This window comes from Petaurus breviceps, unplaced genomic scaffold (assembly GCF_028583685.1).
Source record: "Petaurus breviceps papuanus isolate PSGF00001 unplaced genomic scaffold, PetGlider_PUasm1.0 38, whole genome shotgun sequence".
Taxonomy (NCBI): domain Eukaryota; kingdom Metazoa; phylum Chordata; class Mammalia; order Diprotodontia; family Petauridae; genus Petaurus; species Petaurus breviceps.
In genome coordinates this window covers 65,782,795-65,797,298 of record NW_027186304.1, presented here as the reverse complement: position 1 = coordinate 65,797,298, position 14,504 = coordinate 65,782,795, and the positions used below count along the sequence as shown (strand labels likewise).

Sequence of the window (14,504 nt, the reverse complement as noted above, 5' to 3'; positions counted from 1 at the left end):
TAGAACTCTGCTTCCAGACAGGGGAGCTTTGTCCCAGTTGCTGGGGTTTTTGCAGCTGCTGGAGCTATTAGTTGGGTGCCTTCTCTGAAGCCTCCACTGGCTCTGGCACCTGGTTCCACACCCCAGGACCTCCACCCAAGACAAAGGTCCAGATCCAAGCAGGTTAAAGCAAGAGTGATTACCCTCTGAATGGTTGTTTGGTCCCCCTACAAACTACAGGCCAGGAGCTCTGAAGCAGCCATGCAGCAGCCACTGTGCCTCAGCCACTTCTCCCTCCGTGGGCAGAGGCCAGACCACCACTCTTGGTCCCCCTGTTCCCAAAGTTCACACTGACCTTTTACTTTGCCTTTGGAATTTATGGATTGATAACTCTGGAAACTGACACAGCTGCTGGTGATCCACTCTCCTGAAGTCCCTCCAGCCACAGCTGCCCTGAGGCTAAAACCGTGGGCTTATGTGGATCTGGGCTCTGCTCCCTGTGCGCTGCAATGGGCCCTTCCTATCTGCCTGCCGGGTTGCCTTCAGTGGGAGATTTGCCTCTCTCTGACACTTTGTGGTTTCTGTAGCTTTAAAATTTGTTTAGATTCGTATTTTATAGGTATTTATGGGGGAAATGCATGGAGTTTTCCTGCTTTGATGCTGCCATCTTGGCTCCGCTCCCCTGAAAATTATTTTTAAGTGTAATTTTACAAAATGAAGTGTAATGAGACAGAAGTGATGATATACTTAAAACTTTTTTTTAAAAAAGCATATTAAATATGTGCTGACACATTTCTGTAACATATGAATAAGCAGCAGTACAAATAAAAGATTACGATAAATATTCAGAAGAAAAGTCCTTGCAGGTCCCAGGTGATCACAAGGTAAATATCACAAAGGGTTGATTGATGTGCAAAGATTAGAAACTAGTCCCTTTCATGGTGCATAAAATCAGTTATCTTGGGACTTGTGTGCCTTTGTTTCCTCCTTCTTGTTTATTTCTCCAGTGCCTTTGTGTCCTTATATGTGCCAGCCCTGTAGCTGGGGGCAAGTTATGTAATCTTTCAGTGTCTCTTCCAGGCAGCAAGTTATAGGCAGTGGCTGCTCTGACAGGATTTAGAGGGTTGTTTGGGAGGGAGGGAGAGGATTTTTCAAACGAGGGTGAAATCATGGTTCCTTATACTCCCCTCATGAGGTCAGGAGACCTCATGAGTCATTGGACCTGCATACCTTACCCAACAAATGAATACGTAGTTCTAAACTCTCTTCGTCAAGGAACTCTCTCTCCTCAAGTATCTCCAAGGGCAATAAACTACAATATGTTCCCATTTCAGCACTGAACTGGCTTCTCTGAGAAGTAGTGTTCTTCTTAAACCAGATAAAGAAGGTATAAAGTAGAAATCTATCCTGCTTTAACTGAAGCCCCCTCCCTCTGGTTCAGGTCCCCTCCATATCCATTAACTCAATTTATTAATGGAGCATTAATAGCTGTTTTTCCCTTTTAAGATAACTCTATACTGCAGCAAAACCTCAGTGAATTAAGACTCTGCCTGTAAGGAATTTGTGGTCATTTGAACTGGTTCTACTTCTATAACCTCTCTGAAAGAAGGACTTGCTGAGAACATACTGTAAATAGGATGCCAAGTTGAATATAGGGCACATATGGAATGGTCCACCAGTTAGTTAAGGTGCTTTGAAAATATATTTTTTAATTTTTTTAAAATTTGATTTATTTACTTTTAGTTTACAACATTCAGTTCCACAAGTTTTGGAGTTCTAAATTGTCCCCCTTTCCTCTCCTTCCCCCTCCCCGCCATGGTGACATCAATCTAATATAGGTTCTACAAATACCTTCACATTAAACATTAGTCAAGTTGTAAAGAATGATTATAACCAATGGAATGAATGAGAAAGAAGGGACAAAACAAAACGAAAAAGAGAGACAGCAAGTAGTTTGCTTCAATCTACATTCAGACTCGGTAAATCTTTCTCTGGATGTGGATAGCAGCCCTTTCCATTGCTGAGAGGAGTCCAGTCTATCAAAGTTTAGTCATCACAGATATGATATGTCTGTAGTTGTGTACAATGTTCTCCTGGTTCTGCTCTCCTCACTCAGCATCAGTTTACATAAGTCTCTACAGGTCTATTCCTCATTTCTTATGTGCTTTGAAAATCTTAAAGCACTATATAAAGCAGTTATTAATGTCACCATTATTATTAGGCCTTATGTGCTGTACTACAAAATTTGAACTGCTCCGCATATCTCTCAAAGCTTTAATATATACAAAGAAAGTTTCCTTTAGAATTCTCTCCAAGTCAGCACTGAATGCTTTTGACTTTTACTTCTGAGTTCTATTTTCTGGCCCTTTTTTGCCACTCTCTGAATCTTGTCTCCATAGCCTAGTTAAAACATGGTGACTAAAAGAAGGTAGATCACAACACTGTAATGAGTCTAAAAATTAAGTATTTAGCAAAAGAATGTAGAAATTCTTCCATGGACAAGTATAGGTACTTAAATAAATATACAAATGCAAGGCAATTCCTTATAATACCAAATTCTATGCCCGGTGACTTCTCTTTAGGTTTTAATGTCTATAGCAAAATGGCTTTCCCACCCCCCCCCAGCAAGGCCTTTTAGGGCTAGTGTTATAGTCTGTAAAGGTAAAAGTATGTTTTATAGCTTCATCATCAGCATTGTTATATTATAATTAATTTTTATTAAGTGGCCACTGGGTGGTGGTCATACTGTACCTTTAAAAATTTTTAACAGTTCTGCTTGTGTAACTTATAACTAATTTAAAAAATATTTGTACATATATTTAAACATTGAATTGTCATAAAATGAAGGTTACAGATTTATGATTTGAAATATTCCTGTGTAGAATATTTAGTACAAAAATAGATAAACGTTTTCTTTCCCTTACACAATACTGACCTCTAGAGAGACTATATCGTAAATTCTTTTCTTAGTAAATAAAACATGCTATAACTGAAACACATTTTCTAAAGAATTCTGGAGTTTTTTGTTTTTATTGTTGTTACTGTTTCCCTTCCAAATATATATTAACTGTAGGAACAAATGTTGACAGTTAGGTTTTTGTTTTTAAAGTGCTTTGTGTTTTGAATGCTTCTACTTAATTCTTTTTATGTCTCTAAGTTTGGGAATTTGTTGCACAATCTCTGTCTTTTCATCCAGGAATAACATGAGAAATGGATTTCTTCTTTCCATAGCTGTAATTGTCACTTGATTAGTCTATTGGGGAATGATTTAATTAATATACTTAGTTGTAATTTTTTTTTTTTAAGGAATACTGTTGTAGAGATAGAGAGGGCAAGCTTGGCTCAGCCAGCACCTTTTTAATTCAGGTTTGATATTGGAATAAAATGAGTTGTTCATAGATCGTTGAACAATTAACAAAAGGAGATTTGCTTAACTGTAGGATAGAAAGAATATTCAATGAGGATATATTAGGATTTAATTGGGATAGTTCCACCAAGCCCCTTCCACTACCCACCCCGCCCTGCACCCCCCCCCCCCCATATACACATTTACATAGGGAAATATGGCTGTCTGGTCAGCAGGGCATGGTGTGGTGGCTAGCCATATATCGGTACATTTGCAAAGTATGAAAGTAGGTGGGCCTTTTTTATTTCCTTATGTAACCAGCAAGCCATGTCACTATGGCCATAGGAACTTTAGGGGGGCAGTTAGGGATAGCTTTGTTGCTTTTTAAGGGAAACTAGCATAACCCATGTTTGGGGTGGGGGGGGAGCCTTGATGGATATTGGTTTTATTACCGCCCCTAAATTAAGACCACTTCTAGAGATCCCTGGTTAAAGATCGAGGCTTATAATGATTTTTATGTTTATTTCCAAAAAGGAAAAATTAAAACAAAATCTCATTCAGGTAACTCTTAGATTATATTGATATATTTAAAACCAAGTAGAGAATTGTGCTGCTTGGACTGTAAGACTGCCACTTTGGCCCCAGTTAGATGCATTTCAGAGGGAAAGAGACATATATGCAAACATAAATAAACACACATGCATGCATGTATATATTTGAGCTGTATAAATGTATAGATGTATACACATGTGATTTGAATTATCATTTGGGAGAAAAACAATTTCACATGTGTGTTTTTAAAAAAGTTACCTTTTCACAGTCCTTGGGAGTGGGAGAGAACATTTTCTGAAATTATAAAAATTCAGGCATATATTCTGAAATTATAGCACAATTTAGCTATAATAGCAAAATATAAATCAGGAATAAAGAGAAATAACGGTTTTGTAAATTTGTAATATAAAGTTCTTTTTGCTTATTTTAATTAAATGTCATTGCACAGCATTCTTTTCTGGGAGGGGGGACTTTTTTTAATCATTTAAAGATGTCTGTGAAACTAAAGAATAGCTTATAGTTTCAAAGACTTGGATGTCTTCCAAAGTTGCTAATGGGTGGTAAATTTCCTTTCTAGCTTGGGCAATGGTGGATGGTGGTTCCAATGTGAAAGCCCGTACCTCCTACAATGAGAAGACCCCAACAATCATCGTGTCTCGCTCCCATTCAGGAACAGTTAAACAAGTGGCTCGTCAGACATTTGGAAACCAGACCACTATCATAACTGCAGGTGGTGCAGGTATGTTACTATATTGCCTGCCTTAGCTATGATCTGAATCGGTTACACATATTTAGGGATTTATCTCAGTCACAAGCATCCTCACGGGTCATTTAATCCAGTCTACATCTGAGCCTGGAAATGGTCATCCAGCCTTGACTTAGGACTTGTAGTGAGAAGTAAGCTACCTTCTATCACTTTGCTAGGAGGGTTTTCCTTTCACTGAGCCAAAATCTTATACCTTGCCAGTTTGAAATATGGGAGTGAGTTTATGCATAGATCTTGTTTCCCCAATTAGGTTGGAGCTCCTTGGAGCTAAAAACTTTAGAATCTAAATTTTTTTTCTGTACTCTCCATAGCACCTTGCATATAGTAGATGGTTGAAGAATATTTATATCTACTTTTTACATTTTTCTCTATTAAGAAAAGTTCACTGTATCCAAGGAACATCGATTTTTGTCCATAAAATGAAGAGGTTGGATTGAATGTTCTTTGATTATAACTTGAAGCCATTAAGGAAATTTACTTTTTAACATATTAATATGTAGTAGTGATCACAAAACAAAAACATGGCAGATGTGTCAAATCTTGTGCCAGGAGAGCAACACAAGTCTTTTTCTTGTACCTGGGCAGTGGGGAGAGTATTAAAGGTGAATGTTCTCTACTTTTTAAGATGGTAAGTACAACAAGGTCCCAATTAGTGCAAATAATGAATCCCCTGAAGTGACTGAAACTTATTCACATTTGAACTTCATATCTCCTTTGGGTTTGAACCAAGTATTGTATTGTAAATAATTATGACTTGAATAGTGTGAATTTAAATACATTTGACCACTTTAGGCATTCTTTATTTGCACTAATAGGGACTTAGCAGTACTTAAAAAAGGTTTCTATATCTTTTAAGTGAGGATAGAAGAATAGAGAATAGAATGTAAAAAGAAAGTGTGATTTAATTCTTGAATAATGGGTATATTTGTTTTTCTACTTTAGACTTGATTTCTTAAATATATAAGATAATGCTTTGGAGATTAGACTTAAGCTATATTAGGTAGTGCTAACAATCTAAAATGAAGTCTTTTAAATAGATGATTCAACTTGTTTTGTTGGAAAGAGAGTGAAATTTGGAATTCGAGGACCTGAATTTTAATTGGCTTTGATGTGACCTATGAGAACATAGGGCTAAAAATTTCACTTCTTGCTTATCAGTTTCTTCTCACCTACAAAATGAGGTGGGGGGGGTTCAATTTTTATTTGTTGTTTAGTGGTTTTTAGGTCATGTCCAATTCTTTGTGACCCCATTTGGGGTTTTCTTAGCAGAAATATTATACTAGTTTGCTGTTTCCTTCTCCAGCTCATTTTACAGATGAGGAAACTGAGGCAAACAGAGTTAAGTGACTTGTCCAGGGTCATATATTTAATTAAGGATATGTGGCCAGATTTGAATTCAGGAAGATGAGTCTTCCTGACTCTAGAACCATCTCTATCTACTGCCCCATTTAGGGATTTTTAAAGGAGTATTACTTATGTCCTACATGACTCTAAATCTGTGATTTGTATTTACAAAGCACTTTACATAATCTCGTTTGATTGTCATATCAGTCTTTTGTGAGGCTGTGCTCTTTTTTGGGGGATAGGGAAGCTGAAGCACAGAATTATAGTACACACTAAAGTTATAGATATATTATGTGGCAGAGCTCAGATTCTGTGACAGGGCCTAAAGGGAGGGAAGGATTGGAATAGGCTGTGTGGAGTGTAGGAAAGCGAATCACTTAGTGGTAAGTAAAAGAATAACTGGCTGAGGTTGGTTACAAAGCAAACCTCTCTAATTGAGAGGCTTTCATGACTTGCAGGAGCAGAGAAAGTAAATACCCAGCCCTGGACATTAGCAAGACAGAAGAGGAAAGATAGGAAAGTGGTGGAGTTAATAAGTGAGTTGTTAAAACTAGCCCACCTTGGGGTCCAGGCTCAGTAAGGAATAATAGAAGTAAAAATAGGGATTATGGACTAGGAGAATCAGAAGGGTCATGATGCAGTTTAAAAATAAAAAACAACAAAACTTTTCAACTTTAGCTTTCAAGTAAAATTTTCCAAAATTTTTGAGAGAAAGAAGTGAGTAGTAAGTTACTTAATTCTTCTGTCCATATGAACCTACCATTCCATTGAAAAGAACTGCAAGGAAAAAAAATTTTAAATCAGAACTATAGGAGTCTAGTCATAATTTAGACTCTAAACATCACTAAGCATAATTATCAGTATTTAAAGTGATATTAACAACATATAATAATAGTGTCCTATTTAGTAGTTGAGTACACACTTGAAAAATACAAACAACTTATAATAAACAGTAACCTAAACTCTACATGCTTTATTCTTTAGGTTACAAAGTTTTATCCCTTTTGGACGTGCCTGATGACAACCAAGAAGAAGCCGATATCTATATCCATGTGACATATATTAAAAAATGGGATATTTGTGCTGGCAATGCCCTCCTCAAAGCTCTTGGAGGCCATATGACCACCTTGAGCGGTGAAGAGATAAGTTACACTGGTTCTGATGGCAATGAAGGAGGGCTCCTAGCCAGCATCAACATGAACCATCAGGCTCTGGTCAAAAAACTCCCGGAACTTGAGAAGACATCCCACAAATGAGCAGAAGGTCTACAAGGATACGCTTCTTCTTCCCAGAGCTGAGAAGGGTCAGTCTGAAGGACCCTGGGCTACAGACAATCTGAGGAAGACTATGCATGATCAAGGCCATCTAGTCTTCTTGAGATGATGGAAAGCAACAGGGACTCTCCCCACTCCCTACTCCCTTCCCTTTAAGATGCAGGACTGAGGAAGATGGGTCGCTTTTTATCTCACTCATCATCTTTATTTTGGAGACTGTTTTCATACAGTTGTCATACTCAAGGTGCATATATGTAGATAGATTGTGGGGTGAAATCTAGTTCTGAACAGACCATATTTGAGTGACTTGTCACAACAGCATCATTAAGCTTAAAGTACTTTTCATAAAGAATCAGGCAGAACCAAGGATTAATTTTGAAAGTTCATTTGGCATTACTTTATAGCATACATTGCTGAAAATGAGATCCCATTAAGGATTTCTCCCCAGTTCCATTTGAATGGAAAGCACAAGGAGCCAAATACCCATCTATATGCAAGAAATAAATAACTGTTTTTGTCTGTGACAGAAGAACATTTCTGACTGATTAAAAGTAACAGAACAGTTTGATTTTGTTTTTTTCCAGAACTTTTAAAAGTTGGTCATCCAGCTGGTAGAAAATATTGAATTTTTGATGATTTGTAAATCATGGTAGCTATTATTTCTGTGTATTTTAAAAGAAAACTGTTTCTCAACATAGCTTTAATGTCTTGCCGTTGATTTCCACTTTCCCTGTGAAAGATGCATGACTCACTGGGTGCTCCCCCAACCCCCTTCCCAGTCCTAACTAATTATTGATTCTGCTACTTGTAAATTTTATTCTGGAGTTTCAGAATTGACCCTATGGATTTCACTATACTTTTTTGTGATCTATTTTTAAATGAAAAGACTATAAGGGGAAGAAATTAGGGACAGAAAGATGGATCACAAAAATATAAATGAATTGTTGGTAATTTAAAATTGATGTTTGGTAGTAACAGAATTGAGTTGGCCTTCCTCTCCGTACACACACACAAAATACTAAAATTAACTGATTTTTTTAAAGCAATTTTATCTAGTTTGCATTTAAGAGATCTGATCTTCATAGTAAGTCCATCCTGAAGGAGCTATTGCCATTTTTGCTCTCTGTTCAAGAACTTTTCCCCAGACTATACAAGTGGTTTTGGGGGCATCATGTAAATCCACTGCAGGGTAAAACACTGAGGCTTAGATTTTAGAGTTCATTCTGATGAGAGTTTTCTTCTGATTACACTTCAGAATCTAGTTCAAACAGGAAGGATGAAACATTTGCCTTGTGTCCTGTTTTGTTTTGGCTGTAACTAGGGCCTGTCTCTGAGCTTTTATCCAGAAGTCTGGGTTCTCTCTGGGTGACACTAGCAATTACATACCTGGACACTTCAAGGACACCAACCAATGGCATTCTTGTTTATCCCTTTTGTGTTCCATTGCTGTATGGAAGTGGCCAAGAAGGGATTCTAATGAGAGAGGTTGGACTAAATTTAATCTTTTAAGCTTAATGTTTTATGGTTTTCTTTCAGTAACATGACTTAATGTTTCTGGACCATGAATAAGAGCATTGAGCTTTATTGTGGAGGTGCAGCCTCTCAAGACTTCATAATCTGGAGAAGCAGGCTTACTTTGTGTGATGCAGATCATGTCGAGGACACCATTTTTAGGCCCTTTCTTGAGGAAGATGAGTGACATGGCTGCACAAACACCTAGGTGTGGCTAGAGGCTTCTGATTCTCCTTCAGTGACCAGAGGACCAACAGTGTCCTAACCTGCCTAAAAATGGCATGCAGAAGATGTGACTATCTACGAGAGTTGTACAGTCAGGAAAAAACTGGACTCACCATAGTAACGAAAGATCCAATCGCTTACTTTTACCTAGTCCTCATCGCTGATAGTATGGCTGGCAAGATGGTAGGCCTGGGCGAAGGGGGAGTATGTGATGTGGTCATGAGCAAAGATTCCCCTTGGCTCATCCTTTTGAAATAGGTTGTTTCTGTACCCATGGCCTTTGTTGAGTGATGCATTTTTTTTGGCTATTCTAATGGTTAGTATATTTGTTATTTATGCAGTTAAATAGAAATTCTGTATACAGTGTTGAGAGTTTCAGAATTCATTAGCTATTTGGTTAGCATTGTGGTTAAAAAGGTCTTCTTATTGGCATTGTAAAAATGGCAAGGAAGGTAGATCATTGCTAACTCAATTCGAATCCTCTAGCAGTGTAAATGTAAATGGCATTTGTTTGAATTTAGTCAGTTTTTATTAAGGGTCTACTTTGTGCAAACCACTGTTGCGTGTTAAGAGAGATACAAAGATATGTGAGACATAGTCTTAACTAGCACATTTTTAGCTGGTATTCACTAATAAGTATACACCAGTAAACAATTGATTTGTACCAGTAAAGTTGATGAGTGGTATGTTTGCCAGTTTGGTTCTCTATGCTAAGATTAACTGTTAGGAGGAGAAATGGCACTGATGGCCTATACAGTATATGACTTCAGGTTTGAAAATTCCAATTCAGTGAGGACAAGGTCCCTCTCATGACCTTGTTAAAGGATTTCTCCTTTGCACTTCTCCATGACCGCCAAGTCCATTCAGCAGTGAAAAGGCATTAATTGGTAATCATATATGACTTCATTGATACAACAGTGAATTGTGTATTTGGTATTTTGAGATTTGGGTTGGCATTGTGCTTTTCTTCCAGTATTGCATAGTTAATTATGAGCCTTAAAATAATGTTTTTCTCATCTTCTCCTAAGATAATTTAAAATAAATTATTTTGAAATGGTTAAAGCTGCTAATTTTTGTTAATTTTTTTGTTTATTCTTTAGAGTATCAACAAATATGTTTTAGGAAAAAAAGTATCTTAACTATAAGTGTCCACATTTTGTGGAAATTGGGTGGATACTTGAAGGCGGGGAGGAAACTGAATTAGATTTGTCTTTTTTATCGATAATAGAAGATTTTTCTTATTTAGCAGAAAAAGCCTTTAAAACATAATTTGCTGTTTGATTTTAATAGTAAGGACTTTGTGAGGTATCTGGGTATGTACAAAAATTAACATATTGGCTAGCAATTAAATGTTTTATTTTTATAATTTGTTTGGCACAGTTGAGTGAGACTTACTTGCATGGCTGATTTCTTTTGAAAGTGCTTTTGTAACATACTAATTATTTTAAAAGGTTTTCTATTTATTTCCAAAAGTGAGTGTGCATTGTTTCCCAATGTATGAAAAATGTTTTTTTGTTAACGTGATTTGAGACAGTATTTTTACTTTAATAAGGAAACCTATTTTCCTCCCCCCTTTCCCTTTCAATAAACAGAAAACTTGCATCATATTAAAGAAGCTTAAAATATATGGAAGCACAAATTATAATTTCCCTGGATTATAGAAGTGATGAAATTCATGCCTGATTTGGGGCAGAAGGAGTAAGTTGGCAAAGTCTTATTTTGGCACACACTGATATTATTTCTTCATTACAATATTTTCAGAGAAAGTGTTGCAAAATATTTGGTGTTTTTTCCCCTAAGATTTTAAGGTATTGGTGACAACTGGTCTGTTTCTTTATTCCAGTCACTATTAAACACTATGCCAAGTTCTATGAATCGCAACATGACATCCATTTCGGTACTACTGACACATCTGTCCCTTCCCACATTGTATATCTTGTCCCTTAATTTGACGTCCTCTATTTCCCACTCTTCCCTCTGCATCATTCCCCCCCCCCTCTCTTACCGTCCTTATGTATTACCTCATTCCTTGATATTGTTCTCTCCTTTATCCATTTGTTACTTCTGAAATTTGGAGCAGTGTGAGAAGGTTAGATTAGACTTCTGGACTTTTCTGGTCTTTCTAGCTCTAAATCAAATTTCTAATGGGGATGGGTGGGGCTTGTTATATAAATTGTATGGGGAGAAGAGAATCAAATCTGTCCAGAAAATTCCCAAATTAATTATGTTTTCACCAGATTCCCTTTAGAAATTAAAGAGAAAAGTAAAACTTGTAATCCCCTAAACTCTGTAATTGGCAGACTTAACCTGATATTTCTATCTCTTCAAAATATTTCTTCCTGTTTTACCCACAAGTCAGGTATAAATGTAGGAGAACATAAAGCTAGAGAGAAAAAGCCTTTGGGGGAAACTGGCTTTGATAGAGCCATTTCTGTATATGTGCCCAATTTCAGAACATAGTGGGTCATCACTGTGTCTATGTACACTGTTTCTATGTGGGCAGTTGTCCCACGAGTGTTTCTTTTAAGAATTTAAAAAAATTATACATTTCTTGGATGAATGACTTTAAGTTGTGGTAACAGAATTATGTGGAGACACATGCACGCACACACGCACACACACATACCCTTTGTTCTTGTCTCGTTCTTGTTTGTCTTGATTGGCTTGTTCTTGAATGTCTATATGTTTACCCACATGCACACACACACCCCTTTTGAAGTTGTTCCAGAAGGTCTATATGTTCACTTTCTGTATTTGAAAAAAATGGAAGGCTAGGGAAGAAGAAAGGGAACAGTGGCAAAGGGAGGCCTTAGAAAAAAGATGCACCATAAAGAGGAAGAATTTTGTATGTAGGGTGGAGAGTGGGGATATGGGAGCTGATACAAGAAAGAAACACCTTCCCTTACAGTGGCTAGCAAGGAAGGTTCTAAGGTTCTCTTAGAGCCTTCCTGTTTATTCCAAGCTAGTAACTACACCATAGGCTAAATGCTAATTGGAGAAAGCTAGAGAGGGAGGAGGATCCCATCAGCTTCCTTCCTCCTTCCTTAGCTCTGGGGCCCACTACTTTTTCATTGCTCCAAAGATTAGTTAATCTAGGGAATTTCAAGCCAAGTTGAAATGAGGATGCAATGAAAAACCAGTAGAAGATTATTAGGAAGCCAACAACTTTGGGGTGTTTGGTGTGGATGCTGGATAAGCCCATTTGTTTGGAGTTTTGAGACAGAGCTGCAATCTGAAAATTACTTTTAGTGTATAACTGATAACAAATTTTGAGTCTTCCTATTTAATTGTTTAACTTAGCAAATCTGTGCCTTACTGCTACTAGGGCATTGTGTGTTCGTGGAGGGGGAAGACTTTCTATTGGGATGGGGAAACTACTTAAAGGAAAAATAAATTATTTCAGTGTTTTTAATGTCAATTCTGGGAGAGAATTCATTAAGTGAATGAATGACAAAATATTTTTGCAGACTCTACAAGTATAGTACACTTTTATATGAAACTGGTATCTCAGTGTTTATAGGTCTGAAATGATAATTCATCTTTTGATTTTTAATTTAGCTTTACTATAACATTGTAAGCCAGTGGAAGGTAGAACACATTTTAAAATTTGATGTTTTAAACAGCCCAATTTTTGAATGATTTACTTTAGCATGGAATTAAATCTATTGCCCTAGTTCCCTTCAAATTGGTTGTTGCTATAAATTAGCTGTTCTTTTTCAGTGCTGTGATAAATCAGCTACATATGTATGTATCATATCAAACTTAATGTTAAAAGTTGCTTGTGTCCTTGGATTTATAAATAGTTTTGATTATTTGTAAATAATTTCACCAAGGGGATGGGAAGAATTGAATTTTGTACTTTCAAAAAAGTGTTTTGGTTTTATGGGGTGATGGTGTGTGAAGGTTTTTCTTTTAGAAAAAAGAAAAAAAACTGGTCAAACCTGGCAGGTATATGCATTTCTAATTTGCCACTGGTGAAGGTTTATAAATATTAAAACAGTTGACAGGAAAGCTTTTTAGAAGTTGGGTGGTGAATTAATCATGTGTGGGAAAATGAGATTTATAAGTAGTTTTCCATTTGGGATGAAAATCAGAATTGCAAGCCAAGTTGGCTTCATGTCTTGTTAGAAGAAAAAGGTGATGAATTACATTAAAACAACTCATTCTATATTGTGTGCTTAGGAGGGTTCCCCAAAGTATTTGTACCATAAACGTCATCTGTGTAACTTGGCAAAACAGAAATGGGTGTTCATTTAGTAGTGTTTTCCATTAAAGTTCTGTGTGTGGTTTGTATGTATTACACACCCGGTAAATTTTCCATCAAAAGAGAAATGCTCAACATATGTCTTGATATGAAGGGAGTTGGTAAGAAGGGCAGGAATGAAGTTCCCCTGGCTATAACTCCATCGGTCATTAGGAGGATCAGTTAAATCATACAAGAAGAATTTACTACTACTCTATACCAGCATCATTTAGTCTTCCTAGCCAGCCCTGAATGAAGGACAGTAGGGATCAGGCAGCTTATTTTTTCGATATAGTCACATTATCTACCATTAGCAACAAAGATGAGTAGAGGGCTTCAGTTTCTAAGTCTAGAGAGCCCCTCTCCTAGTCTACCATTATAGAAAATATTTCCTGTATCCACTGGGTATCCTTCCTTAGGTACCAGCCATATGATCAGAAGATTTAGTTCATACACAAATATCTGTACGTTAGCATTTTATCTTTTTAGCTTTCTTCTCTGGTTTTCCTCAGTCCCTTTAGCAATCATGTTTTCTCTTCAACTGTTTCCGGAAGAATATTTCTATAGTTCACTGTGGAAGAGGTTGCAAAAAAAAGATCTAACCAACTCATTCATCTTGCCTGGTAGAAAAAATAAACGAAGATATGAGAATGTGGCAGTGGAGGCCGTGAAAGGCTAATTTCAGAAACTCTGGACATTCAGTTGCCTCTAATGGTGACATGTCCATCATGAGGCTTCAATGCTAGAATTAGCCATTAGTGTTTCCTATACTTTACTTTTGCTTGCTTTGTAGAGATAAAACTTTACAAATTATGTTACGCTGTTTCTCGAAATCCTGTATGTTGATATCTTTGTGTCTTCTACTGAAAATTACTCTTTTTTTTCCCTAAGAAAATTTAAGGAAATTGCCCTTCCACTCTGCCCCTTTTGAGTACTGTTCAGTGATCAGGGAGCACTAGTAAATTTAAGTGTCTCATTTGAAATGATCTGTTGTCTGGCCCCAGCAATTTGTATGTGACCTGCCTTTCTGGTTGATACTTTGCCAAACGAAATCTAAATTCTCAAAATAAATTACAGTGATGTCTGAAGACTGAAGTGTGCAAGCTGATTTTGTGAAGAAAATTGGGGCTGATGGGATGGTGGGAAAGGGGTAGGAAAAGTGCCAAGAAAAATGTGAGCTGTTTGAGTTAAGGCATGGTAGAGGATAAAAAAGAATGGTATTAGAGAAAATCCAGACGAGAGAAATGGTGGTGAACAGATAAA

General features: G+C 36.9%; 1 protein-coding gene across 1 annotated transcript in view; it reads left to right on the top strand.

Annotated features, from left to right (window-relative positions):
- The window catches only part of BPNT2 (3'(2'), 5'-bisphosphate nucleotidase 2), a 65,844-nt gene extending 51,515 nt beyond the window's left edge, over window positions 1-14,329 (top strand). The window contains exons 4-5 of the mRNA XM_069099972.1: window positions 4,455-4,616; window positions 6,972-14,329. Of these exons, the coding sequence (XP_068956073.1) occupies window positions 4,455-4,616; window positions 6,972-7,243 (434 nt within the window). The 3' untranslated portion in view covers window positions 7,244-14,329. The remainder of the gene's footprint in view (window positions 1-4,454; window positions 4,617-6,971) is intronic.
- The last annotated feature ends 175 nt before the right edge of the window (window positions 14,330-14,504 follow it).